Source organism: Podarcis muralis, chromosome 1 (assembly GCF_964188315.1).
Source record: "Podarcis muralis chromosome 1, rPodMur119.hap1.1, whole genome shotgun sequence".
NCBI classification, from domain to species: domain Eukaryota; kingdom Metazoa; phylum Chordata; class Lepidosauria; order Squamata; family Lacertidae; genus Podarcis; species Podarcis muralis.
The window spans coordinates 51,510,675-51,528,373 of NC_135655.1; the positions used below are offsets into that span (position 1 = coordinate 51,510,675).

General features: G+C 44.7%; 1 protein-coding gene across 3 annotated transcripts in view; it reads left to right on the forward strand.

The window, feature by feature from the left end:
- CHST1 (carbohydrate sulfotransferase 1) overlaps positions 1 to 16,763 on the forward strand; it is a 32,190-nt gene extending 15,427 nt beyond the window's left edge. For 2 of the 3 annotated variants that reach the window (XM_028727376.2, XM_028727397.2), the window contains exon 2: positions 14,732 to 16,763. In XM_028727376.2, the coding sequence (XP_028583209.2) occupies positions 14,776 to 16,041 (1,266 nt within the window). In that variant the 5' untranslated portion in view covers positions 14,732 to 14,775 and the 3' untranslated portion in view covers positions 16,042 to 16,763. Of the gene's footprint in view, positions 1 to 3,792; positions 3,816 to 14,731 lie in introns of those variants that run through there. The other variant, XM_077928878.1, reaches the window with a different exon arrangement.
- The last annotated feature ends 936 nt before the right edge of the window (positions 16,764 to 17,699 follow it).

Below are 17,699 nucleotides of genomic sequence, written 5' to 3' on the forward strand. Positions count from 1 at the left end.
GGATAGCTACCAGACTTGGAGGCTTGTAGCTGCATCCTGTGTTGCAGATCTTGCATTGAGCAGCTTGTATTTTCCTAGGAATCAAGTGGCGTTATCTGAGGTCATCGCTGGCCTTGTCCTTACATCGATGGAGATGAGCATCTGCCACAGCTGAACTGAAGTGATCCTTAGCTCACTTTCCTACTGTTAACAGCAGGGGTAGCTAATCTTTTTCAGCCTGAGGGCTGCATTGCCCCACTCCATCCCCTCCGAAGAGCCACATGCCAGTGGTAGATGTCATAAGAAAGTGGTGTAGTCACCCCACAGACTCAGGTACACAAGCAGGCAGACACACACACACACACACACACACACACACACACACACGTGTCCTGTCCTAGAAATTTATGCTAAAGAGGGTGGTGCAGGGCAGGGGGATGACAAGTCTCCTTCACAGGTCATTCAGATTGCATATTGTGCATCAGGAGAGAGAACCCCCATCTGTCAAGGGACTCCCCAAAAAGTGTGTGGGAGTGGCCAGAGCCCCCTATAATCCTGCTGACTCTTTGTAGAGCTTCATGCTCTGCAAGCCTCACTGGCAGAAGTGGAGCAAAGGAGTGTACTCTGAGCCAACAGAGATTTGGGCAATAGAGCTACCCGTCCCTCATCACAGTGCTTTTGATTGCCCCCTCCCTATGGCTCCCCCCTTTTAAACTCCAGTTATGCTAGTTTGACCCAAAGCTGAGTGAGGTTATGGCTATGCTAACATATCATTGGCATTGCTGTACTGCAGCGTTGCAAACTTTACAGTGTAAGAGACTCTAGGAACTAGGGTCAGATAGTCACAAATGCAAGTCTTGCCCTGCACAGGTTTCTTTTGGTGACTTCTTTCTAAGCGCATCTTACTCAAATCAGTGTGGCGTTCTTCTCACTAAACATTTAAGCGATTGAAAATCTCTCCTTGTTCATAAATAGCTTTCTATGATTTTCTACGGTTTCCGAGCTACCCATCTGGGCAGATACACATTATCACTGAGCAAAAAACTATTTGCAATGGGGGTGCAGTCTTATAAAAACTTAATTGCAAACATGACAATGCATTAATTTCCTTTGAAGGTATAACACGATTTTCATTGATGTAGGCTGGAAACCTCCCATAGCTGTCAAGAATACTATAATAAAGTTTATGAGAATCATCCAGTGCTTCAATGTCAGTGAAAAATAAATGCAGGTTTCTGAGAGAGAAGGTCCTTGTATTGCCACAGTCCCTCTTCTAACATGGAATCAGGTGAATCTTTATCATCCATGGTTTGCTTTTCTCTGTTAGCACCATTTAATATAACTTGTATTGTGGAATTTCTGTTTTTATTTGAACAAATGTTTGTTCTCTCACCAGTAAGTTCATAACTAGGTTTGAAACAATAGAAGTGGTGTTGTGATCTAGAAATGGAAGTCCATCAAATAATGTGTTGCAGACAGTGGGAAATCAAACATGAAATAAAATTGGGCTGGAGATTTTGTAGTGAGGTTAGAGGGTAAGAGGGATTTAAAGAACAAATTTGATATTGGACTCTACTTCAACAGCAAACTGACCTTTCCTCCCCTTCCTATTAGATTCATGCCTATATCAACATAGGATGGAAAGTTCCAAACCTTTTTGATGATGGCTAGTCAGAAGATAGCCACCAGAGGGCAAGAGACAGTGCTTTAGCAAATATACACATGGAAAGCTGGGGTTGACTGGAAGCCACTGTACTTAGAAGAGGTGACATATTGACTGTTTTATTGTTCTATTTTACACCCCCCCCCCCGACATGGCAAAGAGCAAGAGAACTAAAGCTAGTTTATCTCCTTCCATCTCTTGCATACACCAGAAACCTCCTGGATCAATATTATTTAACTAAGAAGTGCTAGGCTAAATATGCTGTGGGGCTGGGACTTGAGACCCAGCTGTAAAAGAGGGTTTCTGAGTAGAGTACAATACCATGCATCTCAGAATTAATCAGGAGCTGTCATCTCAGAATTAGAAAAGTATGTGAATACTATAAGTGAATGTTGATTGTTTTCAGGGTTTTCCCCCAATGTGGGACTGCTGACTCCTAGGGGAACAGAGAGAAAGAAGACGTTGATAAATAGCAGTTACACTTCCTTCCTGCTTTAGCACCACACAGAAGTAGTATGAGACAGGCAGCAATGCAGGATAACTGAAGAGTTCTGATGGACAAAGCCTTACATGGTTTGGGACAAGGGTATCTGATGGACCACCTTCTCCCATATCAGCCTGCTTACTTATTGGGGAAATACATGGATAACTTCCTGTCAATTCCAAACCATGTTTGGGACAAATAGGAGACCCATCTTGGTTGTCGCACCTCGTCGGTGGAGGGTTGCTGTCCTATCGCCAGTGCTGAAGAGAGAATCAACTACCAGTCCAGTCAGCTTCTGCATGTGGAATGATGGGGGCCCCATCATGACCTCCCAGGCGTCAAAACTTTTTGGGCCAGTCATAATTATATATAAGACTTCTGGTCTTGTTTTGCTTTTAATTATTCAACCTTTTATTGTGCTTCACTTCTACATTAAACTGTTTTATTGCTGGTTTGTTTCTTCATCGTTGTATAATATATGGCGTAAGCCACATTGAACTATACAGGAAAGGCGAGTTTCAATATCTTAAATAAATGATTCAGTGAACTGAAGAGTTGGCAGCTGTCTGTCTTGGGAGAAAATGAAGGAGTGTGTCTTTGCTGGTGAAGTCAAATGGATGGAAGGTTACAGCGCATGCTGTGGCGCTACAAGAGAGACATGTTTTGTTACAGTTGGGGCAGATGAAGGCATCCGGTTGTGCTGATGCAGAATGGAGTTTTTTCTGTCTGTGCTCCTCCCAGAGAGCATTACTCCTCTGGTCCCTGCCATGGATGCATGACCTGAGTGGGCTATAGTTTAGTGGTAGAACTGTGGCTTTGTATGAAGAGGTTTCAAGTTCAATCTCTGGCATCTCCAGTTAAAGGGATATTGAGTTGCAGGTGAAAGCAGAGGTCTGTGCCCTGGAAAGCTGCTGCCAGTCTGATTTGACAACAGTGGTTAAGATGCACAAGTCTGACCTGGTATAAAACAGCTTATTATGTATCTAGTTGGGTGCAAAAGTGGGTGGTGAAATGAAATGGGCCCTAGAGGCCGACTCTTTCAGGGGGTTAAGATTTGTGAAGGAAAGACGTGTGAAATGTTGATGCTAATTTGGTGGCATAACTTTTAACAGCGATGAAGGATTTTTAGTGAGCAGTTGCAGAAGCATTCCCAGCATTTCTGCCTCCTGGGCACATCTCAGATTAAGAGGTCTATTCATATTTGTCAAATCCCCAACTTTCTAATTCATATTTCCTGAACATGCTTGTATACAGATAATTATAGCATCCAAATACAGCAAGTGTTTGTAACCAAATAGAGCCTTTATACTACCCAGGAGCATAATCAAAAAATTATGGTGATTCAGCCTGCATGCCTCTTGCACTACAGAATTTATATCTGTTTTGGGGAGCAATTGTGAAATAAGGCTCTGCTTTCCCACATGCAAGGACACTAAGCAGCAACATTTACTTGAAGATAAGTGCACAAAGCATTGCAGAACAGTGTCTACCTGACATGAAATGTAAATATCCACGCTATTTGATAACTAGCTTAAACATAAATTGAACAATAACAAATACATGACCCGTTGCATTATATTTAGAATGCTTGATCTTAAGCATAAAAAGTTAACTGCTGTTTTGTGTGTTCTCATTAAAAAGCAGTCTTTATGGTCTGTCGGAGGATAATGAGATCATTTTTAAACAATCGTAAGTACAGACTTGAATATGCTTGCCTTGCATTCATATACCCATTTAAACCAGGTTGTTTTAAAGAGGCACTTAGATCTGGGAATGAAATATGATTGAAATAAAGAAACCGGATTATTAAAAAATTGAAACATTGCCTTTTTACTTAGTCTGTTGTTCCAGTTTAACCTCTACAGAAATGTAGATATTCAGGGCAGAGGCTGTTTGTGTGATCTGTGCACTCTTAATTTTAGGTTTGGGAGTTAATAAGGCAACTGGTTGCACACATAGCTTTGAGGTATAGCTTCTGCTGATATGAAGCTTAGCCTTTGGTGCCCAGATTTGCCCAGTAGTTGGCCAGCCAAGGTTGGGTTGTTCTGGGTTAAACTTGCCATCCTGCTTTGTAGCAGCAACATCTGCTTCTTGTCTTGCAACATCTTATTTATACATTCCTCTAGGAGAAAAATGTCTGATGCTCTAACAGACTTATTGGAGCTGGGATTAAATCCTGATAAATAAAAACACTGGTGGTTGAGGCTAGCCTCTAGGCCCACAAAAGCAGCCCTGCCCTGCCCTGCCCTTATATAACTGGCACAGATGAGACTGACAGCCTCTTTTCCCTTCCCTGCCTTGCCCCCACAACCCCTCCCCAGGAATGCCACAGTCTGCCAACAGCAGCGTCCTCTCTGGGGAGAAATCACCAGGAACTTTGTGCTTTTCTAGCCCCGTCAGGAATTTTAATATGCTAAAGCCACAGGAGCTTTGAGGTTGAACAGGCCCTGCATACTAACACACCCTTAGCCAATCCAGCTTCCTGAAGCTTGCACTGTGTGCAGAGATGTTGTCAACTCCAGAAATCCCCTTGCTGTGTTGTCTGTCAGCTGCTGTTCTTGCTCTCCCATCAGGAGTGGGTGGTGTTGAGCGTTAATGGGCAGTAAGGGGTGAAGGGGAGCCTGTTGAGGTGACATGAAATTTGTGCATGCATGAATTACAGCAATAAAGCATAATGTTTGGATGTTTAAATTAAGCAATGCTCAGTGCAGCTACTGTGGATCAAAGGCGGAACATGAGCTTTTGGGGAGCGGGTAGAGGGAGGCTTCTGCACAAAGAGCGAGAGCAAAAGTGGAAAACAATTGGCCAAGCACAACATTCTCAGGGACCTGCTTGCAGCAGGGCAGTTTGAAAATATTTGGGTAAATTAATCTGGGATTTGCTGTCAGCATTTCGTGTTCCACAGTCCAGTCCTGTGAGCTTTAGCTGCTGCTATGTAAACAGATATTTCTCACTGCAGCATCCTTTGCTTGGGAAGTGGGGCACAGATGCCCCTCACATCACTAGTCGCTCAGTGTTTTCTCTTAGGGCTGCTTTGTGCATTATGCAGTGGCAAACCTGTTTACCTCCAATCACAGTTGATGGAGTTATGCAGCCGATCTTCCTGGCAGGTGTAGGTGCATAACACTTCTGTTTGAAAATGTGTTTATTGCATCCATACATTTAAAAACAAACCAGCCTAGGGGTTGCACTTCTGCTTGCTTTGCTCACATGCCATTCTCCCCAGATTAACCTTCTAGAATTTCCCCTTCCCACCCCATGGAACTACTCAGATTGTTGTTCACCTTCCCACCCCATTTCTGAAGCCACTTCTCTCTTCTGTTGTACAGTCCATCATTGCATCCCTGTTTTCATCTTTACCCCCATGTCCATGTCTTCCCCTCCATTTGTGCAACCCCACTTACACACAAGCCACCACCATGGTAACCTTCTGCATCTTCTTCCTCCCAAGCATTGCAACTACTAAGTACCCTTTCCACCTTCAGCCCATCTGTGAAGCCACCATACCCTCCCATTCTTCAGGCCTTGGTTTATCTTCACCATCACCACCACCACCACCACCACCATCATCATCATTCCCACATCTCCCTTCTTTTTTGCAACCCCCTTTGCACCCCATTTCCCCCTCCCCCCTTCTTTTTCACAATTTCCCCTTGCACACAGATTTCCCCCATTTCCATTCCTTCTCCTCTCACAGATGTTGGGGAGGGGGCATTACTATTTTGCAAGAGGCCTGCATGGCATGTGGTCCACCAGTACAAACACAGAAGATGGCCTGTCATATGTCTGACAACCTTCTTGTTCTTGTATGCCCAGACAGGTGTGTTGGGTGGTGCATCTCAAGTTATATATGCTTGTTTTAATATAGGCCACAAGGTAGTTGGGAGGTTAAGGTAAAAACCATTGTAACCTTGAGCTCTTGAGCTAGGATGAGAAGAATCAAATCAGAAAAATAATATATTCAGGACAGAACCATTTAATTAAACATCTTGAGTACCTCTGCAGTTGTAAACTTAAAATGATATTTCTGCTCAAGTCCTAAAACACAAATGACGATCTACATTATAGAAAAGTTTTACTACATTGGACTCACTGAGGTAATGAAGACTGATCCTAGGGCAGCCTTACTTTGGACAACTGTAATTCACAACTCTGAAAGAGATAAAAGCCAGGCAATGCTATTCTACCTTTCATAAGATTTATTTTTCTCCATGTTAGAGGTTGATCCTCAAAGAAATAGGTTCACTTACAGTATTCCAATATGAGTAGTATTGGAACATCATTCCTCTTCACCTCCTTCATGACCATGTCATTGATACTAGTAGGATGCAGGGTCTGACTCTATGCCTGCAGAAATCAGAGAACAGATTCCCCACCCCATTTTCAACTGCATCTTGTTGTGCTCTTTTTTTGTACTTAAGCACATATACCAAAGTAGAAGGTACAGGTAGCTTGCATGAAGTGTTACTTTTTTTGGTAAAATACATAGAAGCAAAGACAGCTCTTTTCTCAGCTGCAGCTTCCAGGTATTTAGCAGAGAGAAAACAGTGGTGCCATTCACAACCAGCCCAAGGTATGTGGATTTTGCATTTGGATGTCTTTAAAAGGTAAGGGACCCCTGACCGTTAAGTCCAGTCACGGATGACTCTGGGGTTGCGGTGCTCATCTCGCTTTACTGGCCGAGGGAGCCGGTGTTCGTCTGCAGACAGCTTCCGGGTCATGTGGCCAGCATGACTAAGCTGCTTCTGGAGAACCAGAGCAGTGCACGGAAACGCCGTTTACCTTCCCGCCGGAGTGGTACCTATTTATCTGCTTGCACTTTGATGTGCTTTCAAACTGCTAGGTTGGCAGGAGCAGGGACTGAGCAACAGGAGCTCACCCCGTCGCAGGGATTCATAGAATCATAGAGTTGGAATAGACCACAAGGGCCATCGAGTCCAACCCCCTGCCAAGCAGGAAACACCATCAGAGCACTCCTGACATATGGTTGTCAAGCCTCTGCTTAAAGACCTCCAAAGAAGGAGACTCCACCACACTCCTTGGCAGCAAATTCCACTGTTGAACAGCTCTTACTGTCAGGAAGTTCTTCCTAATGTTTAGGTGGAATCTTCTTTCTTGTAGTCTGGATCCATTGCTCCGCTCTGGAGCAGCAGAAAACAACCTTTCTCCCTCCTCTATATGACATCCTTTTATATATTTGAACATGGCTATCATATCACCCCTTAACCTCCTCTTCTCCAGGCTAAACATGCCCAGCTCCCTTAGCCGTTCCTCATAAGGCATCGTTTCCAGGCCTTTGACCATTTTGGTTGCCCTCCTCTGGACACGTTCCAGTTTGTCAGTGTCCTTCTTGAACTGTGGTGCCCAGAACTGGACACAGTACTCCAGGTGAGGTCTGACCAGAGCAGAATACAGTGGCACTATTACTTCCCTTGATCTAGATGCTATACTCCTATTGATGCAGCCCAGAATTGCATTGGCTTTTTTAGCTGCAAACCACTGATTTTTCCTGATCGGCAAGCCCTAGGCTCCAGAGTACCAAATAATAATAATAATAATAATAATAATAATAATAATAATAAATGCCCTGATGGGGCACTTTGAAGAGGATGGCCCCTTGACCATGCCATGCCATCCAGTGAAGCACTGACCCTCTTCTCTAGATGGTGGACTTGAAATGAGTCATGATAATAAATGGAATATGGTGCTGGCTTGCAGTATGGAATATAGAAATGAGGTGGGTGAAGCATACCTATGAAGCACTGTGGCTCCAGTCTTGCCCTGCAGGCGATGAAACGAAAAACAGCATAAATGTTTAGCTGTCCCTTCCTTTTGCCTGCGTGTCTGGCCACACAAAAAAGAGAGACCTCCTGCTGGTGCATTAGCTGAGTTCACAGATAATCATGAGAGGGAGGAATAGGTTCACTTGCATTCCAGCTAGCTTCAGTTTACCTGCTCTACCAGCAAAGAGGAAAAAACAGTATTCTGCATGCCTCAGGAAAGCAGCAGTCTGGACGGAGTCCGTCATAAGAAGCTGACATCATAGTTTATGAAAGAAAGCATGGTTTGCAGAGCCACAGGGGAGCAGCAGGAGCTGCTGGCTGTAGCTGAGTGACTCCCCCTTCTCCATAGCTCCCTGTAACTATGAGGAAGAGTCTGTTATTGCTGATAAATTACTCCGCACTGTAGAGGAAATGAAGAGGAAGGTAGCAAGATGGGATGTGTAGGGGCCTGAATTATTAGGACATACAAGGCTTATATGGATAAGAGTGTTTCTATAATGCTAGCATATATATATATATATATATATATATATATATATATATATATATGCAGGTTTTGGTGTCCTCGGGTATCTTCCCGTGTAAAAGTTGGGGTGTCTAGGCGACGTTCCAGTAACAAGAAGCCGAAAGCACCAGCCTGAAGATGACGAGTGAGACCTCGTCGAAACGTCGCCTAGACACCCCAACTTTTACACGGGAAGATACCCGAGGACACCAAAACCTGCATTCCTGTACCCGTGAAAATCTACGAAAGCAAATATATATATATATATATATATATGCATGTTTTGGTGTCCTCGGGTATCTTCCCGTGTAAAAGTTGGGGTGTCTAGGCGACGTTTCGACGAGGTCTCACTCGTCATCTTCAGGCTGGTGCTTTCGGCTTCTTGTTACTGGAACAGAGCAGGATCTCAGTGTTTGAGTTCCTATAAATACTGTAGAGGAGGTATGGTGTATAGCCTCCAATGTTCTGGGCAGAGAGGAAGTTCCCAGGCTAGTGTGCCTTTTCTTCTTTTGTTCCTTAATTGCTTGAGGGATATCTTGAGTGATTTCTTGAGTGATATCCTGAGTACCACTTAGGTGGGTCATTAGGTGTGGATTAGTTGCTAAAGCCTTTGTGTCTTGACCTCTTGAACTTTGTGAAGAGTTTTTCTGAGAAGATGGGTGTACTACATTTAGTTGTGCTCTGGCTTGGCTTCGTGTATAGGGGCGAGCTGTGGTTTTGTGGCCTGTGCCAGCCAGATCTGTGTAGGGATTGCAGGGGGGTGCAGCATCCGGAGGTGCCACCATGGTTTGGCTACTGGATGGTGTCTGTAATTTATCTGTGGAGAGGGTCTGGGTTTGGGTCTGGTGTGGTTGATTGGTGATGGCGTTCTGTGTGCCTCTGGATCTGGTGTCAGTTTTTGTGGGGAGGGCTAATTTCCAGATGTCTGGCAAGCGGGATGTGTCGTCACGCTTGTTCATGTTGTGAGGGTGTTTCTCTATCTCGATGGCTTCCATGATTATTCTCTTGTGGTGATGTTCCATGTTAGAGAGCAATTTGGAATCTGCAAAATTAATTTCGTGTCCTGTTTCTTTCATGTGTTGGAAGAGAGAGGAAGTTTTTTCTTCTTTTTTGACGGCATTCTTGTGTTCTGCGATACGTGCATTTATTCGTCTGTTTGTTTGTCCAATGTACGTGGCTGGGCAGACTTTGCAGGGTATTTCATAGACCCCTTGGTTTTCCAACTGGATTTTATCCTTGGGGTTTCTGAGGATATTGGCTATTTTTTGGTTGGCGCAAAAGGCTGTTTTGATATTGTGTTTATGGAGGATTTTGCTAATTTTATCTGTAGTGCCCTTGATATAAGGAAGGAGGGCCATGCCATTGTTTTCTTCTGTGTCTTGGTTTTTGGGGGGTGTTTCTTTTTGGATTAGCTTCGTAACCCTGTTTTGCTGGTATCCATTGGCAATTAACACATTTGAGAGATTCTGTAACTCAGTTGTCAAGTGGTCTTTGTCAGCCAGGCGTTTGGTTCTGGAGATGAGAGTCTTGGCTACGGAGTTTATTTGTGCAGGGTGGTGGTGTGATTGTGCATGTAAGTAGCGGTTGGTGTGTGTTTTTTTCCGGTAGATAGTGTGTCCTAGGGAGCCATCAGGTTTTTTGTAGATTAGGACGTCAAGAAAGGGAAGTTGGTTGTTGGCTTCTATTTCCATAGTGAATTGTATTTTGGGGTGTAGGCTGTTGAGATGTGTGAGGAAGCTGTCCAGTTTTTCCTTCCCGTGTGGCCAAATTACAAAGGTGTCGTCAACATATCTGAGCCAAAGTTTGGGTTTGTGTTCTGACTTGTCTAAAGCATTGGTTTCAAAGTGTTCCATGTACACTTTGGCTCAGATATGTTGACGACACCTTTGTAATTTGGCCACACGGGAAGGAAAAACTGGACAGCTTCCTCACACATCTCAACAGCCTACACCCCAAAATACAATTCACTATGGAAATAGAAGCCAACAACCAACTTCCCTTTCTTGACGTCCTAATCTACAAAAAACCTGATGGCTCCCTAGGACACACTATCTACCGGAAAAAAACACACACCAACCGCTACTTACATGCACAATCACACCACCACCCTGCACAAATAAACTCCGTAGCCAAGACTCTCATCTCCAGAACCAAACGCCTGGCTGACAAAGACCACTTGACAACTGAGTTACAGAATCTCTCAAATGTGTTAATTGCCAATGGATACCAGCAAAACAGGGTTACGAAGCTAATCCAAAAAGAAACACCCCCCAAAAACCAAGACACAGAAGAAAACAATGGCATGGCCCTCCTTCCTTATATCAAGGGCACTACAGATAAAATTAGCAAAATCCTCCATAAACACAATATCAAAACAGCCTTTTGCGCCAACCAAAAAATAGCCAATATCCTCAGAAACCCCAAGGATAAAATCCAGTTGGAAAACCAAGGGGTCTATGAAATACCCTGCAAAGTCTGCCCAGCCACGTACATTGGACAAACAAACAGACGAATAAATGCACGTATCGCAGAACACAAGAATGCCGTCAAAAAAGAAGAAAAAACTTCCTCTCTCTTCCAACACATGAAAGAAACAGGACACGAAATTAATTTTGCAGATTCCAAATTGCTCTCTAACATGGAACATCACCACAAGAGAATAATCATGGAAGCCATCGAGATAGAGAAACACCCTCACAACATGAACAAGCGTGACGACACATCCCGCTTGCCAGACATCTGGAAATTAGCCCTCCCCACAAAAACTGACACCAGATCCAGAGGCACACAGAACGCCATCACCAATCAACCACACCAGACCCAAACCCAGACCCTCTCCACAGATAAATTACAGACACCATCCAGTAGCCAAACCATGGTGGCACCTCCGGATGCTGCACCCCCCTGCAATCCCTACACAGATCTGGCTGGCACAGGCCACAAAACCACAGCTCGCCCCTATACACGAAGCCAAGCCAGAGCACAACTAAATGTAGTACACCCATCTTCTCAGAAAAACTCTTCACAAAGTTCAAGAGGTCAAGACACAAAGGCTTTAGCAACTAATCCACACCTAATGACCCACCTAAGTGGTACTCAGGATATCACTCAAGAAATCACTCAAGATATCCCTCAAGCAATTAAGGAACAAAAGAAGAAAAGGCACACTAGCCTGGGAACTTCCTCTCTGCCCAGAACATTGGAGGCTATACACCATACCTCCTCTACAGTATTTATAGGAACTCAAACACTGAGATCCTGCTCTGTTCCAGTAACAAGAAGCCGAAAGCACCAGCCTGAAGATGACGAGTGAGACCTCGTCGAAACGTCGCCTAGACACCCCAACTTTTACACGGGAAGATACCCGAGGACACCAAAACCTGCATTCCTGTACCCGTGAAAATCTACGAAAGCATATATATATATATATATGTGTGTGTGTGTGTGTGTGTGTGTGTGTGTGTGTATAAATGGTGGCTCCAGGGTAGAACAGTTCCTCCAGGGTAGAACAGGGAGGTCCCAAAACTGACCTCCCAACTGCAGCATCACTGCCATTTTCTGGGGGGGGTGTGTGTGTGCAGGGGAGCCATGAACCTGGGTCAGTGCAGGTGCATCAGTGTGAGTGCCAGATGAACTCCATTGGTGCACCCAAGCTTACTGCTCAATTCCATCCTGTTAAGTGGCAGCAACACCATGTCAGGAGACCATCTCTGTGTCAGTTCCTCACCTCAGCAACTGCTTGTGCCTTGCAGCAAAGTAACCTCCGACAGGTTCAGAAAATGGCCTCCAGGGAGGAAGTTGCTTCATTACCCAAAAGGCAGGGTTGCTGCTTTCCCAAGAATTAGGGTCCTTAGAGATCATGTCAGTATTCTGAAAATTGATAAACTGCAAGGCAAGGTATCCCAGAGGCACTCAGAGGTCTATTAATAGGGTCCCAAAGAACGGCATCATTCAATTCATTTAATCTTGAAGTGACTCAAATCACTTGTGTGAGAAATTATTGATTGCAGAGGGTTTTTTTTCCCATCCTGGAGTGATAATGGCAGCATCAATAATGGTTGATTATCCCAGATGGATGAATGGTTTGTAAAATAATAATATAATTAATAATAAATAAAATAATTCGGCTGAACAGGATCAGAACAAACTTGGTTAGAAGTCCCTCCAGACTTTCATGTTCTAGAAGTGCTACACAAGTTGTTTAACTTAATTTTAGTTCTGATAACATCTGAATAGGGCTAGAATCTTTCTCATATTTCATAAATAAGCTTCTTTGGGCTTCATTGTTTCTCTTTCTGTGTTGGTTAGATGGCTAAGAAATTGCATTTGTTTTGGTAATTTGACCTTGGATAATTCCACACCACATACCGCCAATTCCTTGAGAGGTTACAGCTTGCTGTTGGACTGAGTCCATGTATGTGTGGCCATGACTGGGAAATCTGTGTGCACATTCATTATGTATCATATCACCTGCACACCTGCCTCTTCTGATGCAGCCTTTGGTTGACACGTCGTCCAAAGTTTTGTTTCTAGCAAATGAGAGGGTATAATCTCTTAAGATAAACTGCTTGCATACATCCCAGAACTAAAGACTTCTCCACCCCAGAAATGTCAGAGAAAGGAAAATCTGAACCTACTCTAAATTGCTATTCCTGGGGGTTCTGTGGTAAAACAGGCAGGCAGGCAGACAGACTACCTGACAAGTGCTAGCAGGGTCATGAAGCAGTGGCTTCTAGAATATTGCCTTTGGATGTCCCAAATTATCAGTGTTAGACTGATAGTGGGATATGTTCCTGTTAGTCTTTGTTCAATGTTTGTGTACCTCTTGATGCATTTATACACCAAATATTCCCCCTTTATGTCCTTTTCTGTTTGTTTCACTTGTGAGAACCATGTGGCTTCCCTCCATGCTTTGCCCTTGGATTAGGAGTTGAGAAGAAGCTCTTCCCCTTGGAGACATTGCTAGTGTAGTGGTGGAGAACCTCCACTCCACAAGCTGAATTTGACCCACCTGAGGCTACCCCCCTCCCCTTCTCATGTGCTTTTAGCTGGCTGGAATGTGTCCTTGAACTGTGATGTTGCCTCTTGCTTAGATGGAGCGCTCTCTCTCTCTCTCTGTGTGTGTGTGTGTGTTTGGAAACCTCTGGCTTTTGTGTGGCTGGAATGTAGTCAATTGTACAAAGACACATGTCACAACTGTTGCTCCTCCCACTGCTGGCATCCTCACCCCTGTTGCTGAAGGATCCTACTTGTTAACAGGGAGTGGAAATTTACGACAGATTCAAAGCTTCCTTTCACAAGCACCAGAAGGATTCTGCGCATTCCCAGTTTTGTGTATGATTCACTGGGAAATGCTTCCGTGTGTTCAGTTTCATGACCTCATGTGCCCCTAGGGCTCCTGTTGAATCGGCCCCTGTGGCTCCTGATACTTGCACTCAGCAACCTCATTTACTCCATAGCCTCCCCTCTCCTTGTTTCGGTTCTATAGCATAGACAGCTTTTGAAATACCTGGTGGGCTTGTGTGTGCACATCTTACATTTCAAATTGCCATATTGAGGAAGGGCAGCCAAGCTCCAGTCACTATGGAAAATGCAGAAGCCTACATTGTTTCAAACCCTTGAAGTATAAAGTGGGAATTAACCCTGGAAAGTTGTGTATGGAATCAGTTAAAAACTCTGGAAGCAAATGAGAACAGAATGAATTTTTCAGTGATCACAAGTAAGATGTCGGTATACCTGCATGATTTCCCTCTCCCTCTATCCATAGTCCTATGCACTTTCTTTTTCTCTATGCATGCATGCATGTGTGTGTTGTGTTTCTGTTTAATCTTTAAAGAAGCTCAGAATTGTTGATACTGGGGTGATGAGGCTGGCACATTTTACCCTTAACTGTCTGAGGTAGGTCAATCTAAGAGATGCTGAACTGACCCTGGGGTCTCCCGGTTTACTTTATTAGTGATTTACTTTATGGGTAACCCCATAAAGAACTTGGGTCGTTTAGGTCTAACTGGCTTCTGGCAATGAGGCACTTACTTTGCTCATCATGAAGTACTCCCCCCCCCCTTTCCTCACCTATCCTAAGCATAGGTAAAAGCAAAGCTAAACAAATGCAATTCCACAAAGCCCCAGACTTGGCTGTTAGAACTGATTAGAAATAGATCAAGTTCATAATTTGCAGGTTTTGACATCCTTGTTTAATTTATTCTTAAGAGGTTGCAGGGTACCACGTTGTCCACCCACAAATTCAGATTTCACGGGCACATGAAGTTATCTGTGGGGGTCTCGTATTCAACCCGGATGACTCTCTTGTGTTGCAGATACTAAAGCGACCTGTGAAGAATCTCCATGAAGGTGACCAGCCATGCAATGTTCCTGGAAGGCTGTCCTCCTACTTGCTTTGGCCTCCATTGCTATCCAGTACACAGCCATCCGCACCTTCACGACCAAGTCCTTCCACAGCTGCCCTGTGCCTCCCAACCCAATGAACTGTAGCCTGAACCAGGAGATTGAATCGGCCGACCGGCTGTGTGATGAAAACCCCACCCTCGCTTACAACACCTCCAAGAAGACACATGTTCTGATCTTGGCCACCACCAGAAGCGGATCCTCTTTCGTCGGGCAGCTCTTCAACCAGCACTTTGATGTCTTCTATTTGTTTGAGCCCCTTTACCATGTCCAGTACACCTTGATCCCGAAGCTGACGCAGACGAAGGGCTCCACGGACCGGCGGATCATGCTGGGTGCTGGCCGAGATTTGCTGAGAAGCCTCTACGACTGTGACCTTTACTTCCTGGAAAATTACATCAAGCCCCAGCCCGTGAACCACACGACGGACAGGCTTTTCCGGAGGGGGGCTAGCAAAGCTCTGTGCTCCCCACCAGTTTGTGAGACGCTGGCGGCATCCGCCGACATACCTCTGGAAGAAGGCGACTGTGTGAAGAAGTGTGGCACTTTGAACCTGACCCTGGCCACCGAATCATGTAAGGATCACGGGCATGTTGCTATCAAAACAGTGCGGGTGCCAGAGGTCAATGACCTCCGAGCCTTGGTGGAGGACCCCAGGCTCAATTTGAAAATCATACAATTGGTGAGGGACCCCAGGGGCATCCTGGCTTCCAGGAGTGAGACATTCCGAGACACTTACAGACTTTGGCGGATCTGGGATGGCACAGGCAGGAAGCCCTACAACTTGGACGTGACCCAGCTCACCACCGTCTGTGAGGACTTTTTGAACTCTGTTTCCACTGGGCTGAACCGGCCGCCTTGGCTCAAGGGAAAATACATGCTGGTGAGGTATGAAGACCTGGCCAGGAATCCCTTAAAAAAGACCGAGGAGATGTATGAATTCCTTGGCATTCCCATGGACAGCAACGTGGAACGATGGATACAGAACAACACTAGGGGAGATCGGTCCGCGGCGAAACACAAGTACGGGACTGTCCGGAACTCGGCGGCGACTGCAGAGAAGTGGCGGTTCCGCCTCTCGTTCGAAATTGTGGCGTTCACGCAGAACGCATGCCAGCAAGTGCTGGTACAACTGGGCTACAAACTGGTGTCCTCCGAGGAGGAATTGAAGAACCTCTCCATCAGCCTGGTGGAGGAGAGGGACTTCCTGCCCTTCTGGTAATGCAGACATTAGGGACTCGTGTTTTAATGCTGATACGAGCCATTTCTAACTATTGCCTTATTTTCCTTCTTCCCCTCCTACTCTCTGAAATTTGCACTAATTCTTTGAATGGAAGTCTCCAAAAGAGTTAACATGAAGAAGGTGCCCCCGCTCTCAGACCATAGTATGGATTATGAGTATTGGGTCTCTTAAGAACAAGAGCTAAAAACACAAACTGCGGATGGGTAGCAATGTTTACAAATCACACACACGTAACAATGTATAAAAGGGAAAAAAAAGTAACCCTCAGGCTTTCCACACCGAAGGGCACCTGAGGAATTATACTTTTGCACTGTTTACTTTTACAATGTAAGAGATAACTATAACTATATATATATATAAATATATATATATATGTCTAATTTATGAATAGTGTTGTCATCTCCCACCTAACTCCTCCTGATTATGAGCAGGTTTTACTGTTAGCTGAATGTGGAAAAGTCTCCTTGTTTTAAATCTTGTTTTGATATGTCTGAGTCATGTTATCAGGCTGGTCGCTGATCCATGGTTTGTTGAGTAACACCTATGACATTTATTTGTGCCAAAAAAAATAGAAAGGAAGGAAGTGGTTTGCTGAACATCAACAACAATACCTTAATGCTTTATCTCTGTGTTTTCTGCAAATAAAGAATACAATAAAATCAATTGTTCCTGGAGGGACAAATTCACCAGGCCAGGCTCAATGAATTGTCAGACCATTTAACTCTCCTCAAGACAAATGTAATGGTGGGGGTGGAAGGGGAAGGATGTGTGCAACTATTAGACCTTTAAAGATCCAAAGATGGATAGCAGAGTACATCATAGGCAGACAGGCAGATTATCTGATTGTTAAGTGCTGAGGTGGAGAAATAATGGCAGTTCCATGATCCGTATGCATCTTAACCTCCTGCCTTTTTAATGTGTAGTAAATTGGAACTAGTTACCTTGAAGAAGAAGAAGAGTTTGTATTTGATATCCCGCTTTATCACTACCCGAAGGAGTCTCAAAGCGGCTAACGTTCTCCTTTCCCTTCCTCCCCCCCCTACAAACACTCTGTGAGGTGAGTGGGGCTGAGAGACTTCAAAGAAGTGTGACTAGCCCAAGGTCACGCAGCAGCTGCATGTGGAGGAGTGGAGACACGAACCCGGTTCCCCAGATTACGAGTCTATCGCTCTTAAGCACTACACCATGCTGGCGTAGAATTATAAGAGTATTCTAAGCCTGCTCAAGAACTCCCTCCACCTCCCCAACTTAGCTGGCGGTTTTTTGTTTCATCTAGAACCACTAGGCACATTAGGGAAGAACTTGTGATTCCAAGGAGAAGAGCGCACGTCTGCATGCATAATGTCCCAGGTTCAATCCCCGCCATATCCAGTTAAAACGATTTGAGGCAGCAGGACTGGCAAAGACCTCTGCTTGAAATCTGAGAGAGCTGCTTACAGCCAGATACGGCAGTAGAGGAACAGAGGGAGAAATGCAGCATAAGGCAGCCTCATACGATTATTTCCCCCCTATTCACATCTGCATTAGAGCCTGCAGCTCTTCTAGAACTTCAAGGCCTAGTCTAGCCTGCCTAACAGTTCTAGATCTCAGCAAAGGAACCCTGTGAGCTGGTGTTCTATGAGGGTTAATAAAGTATT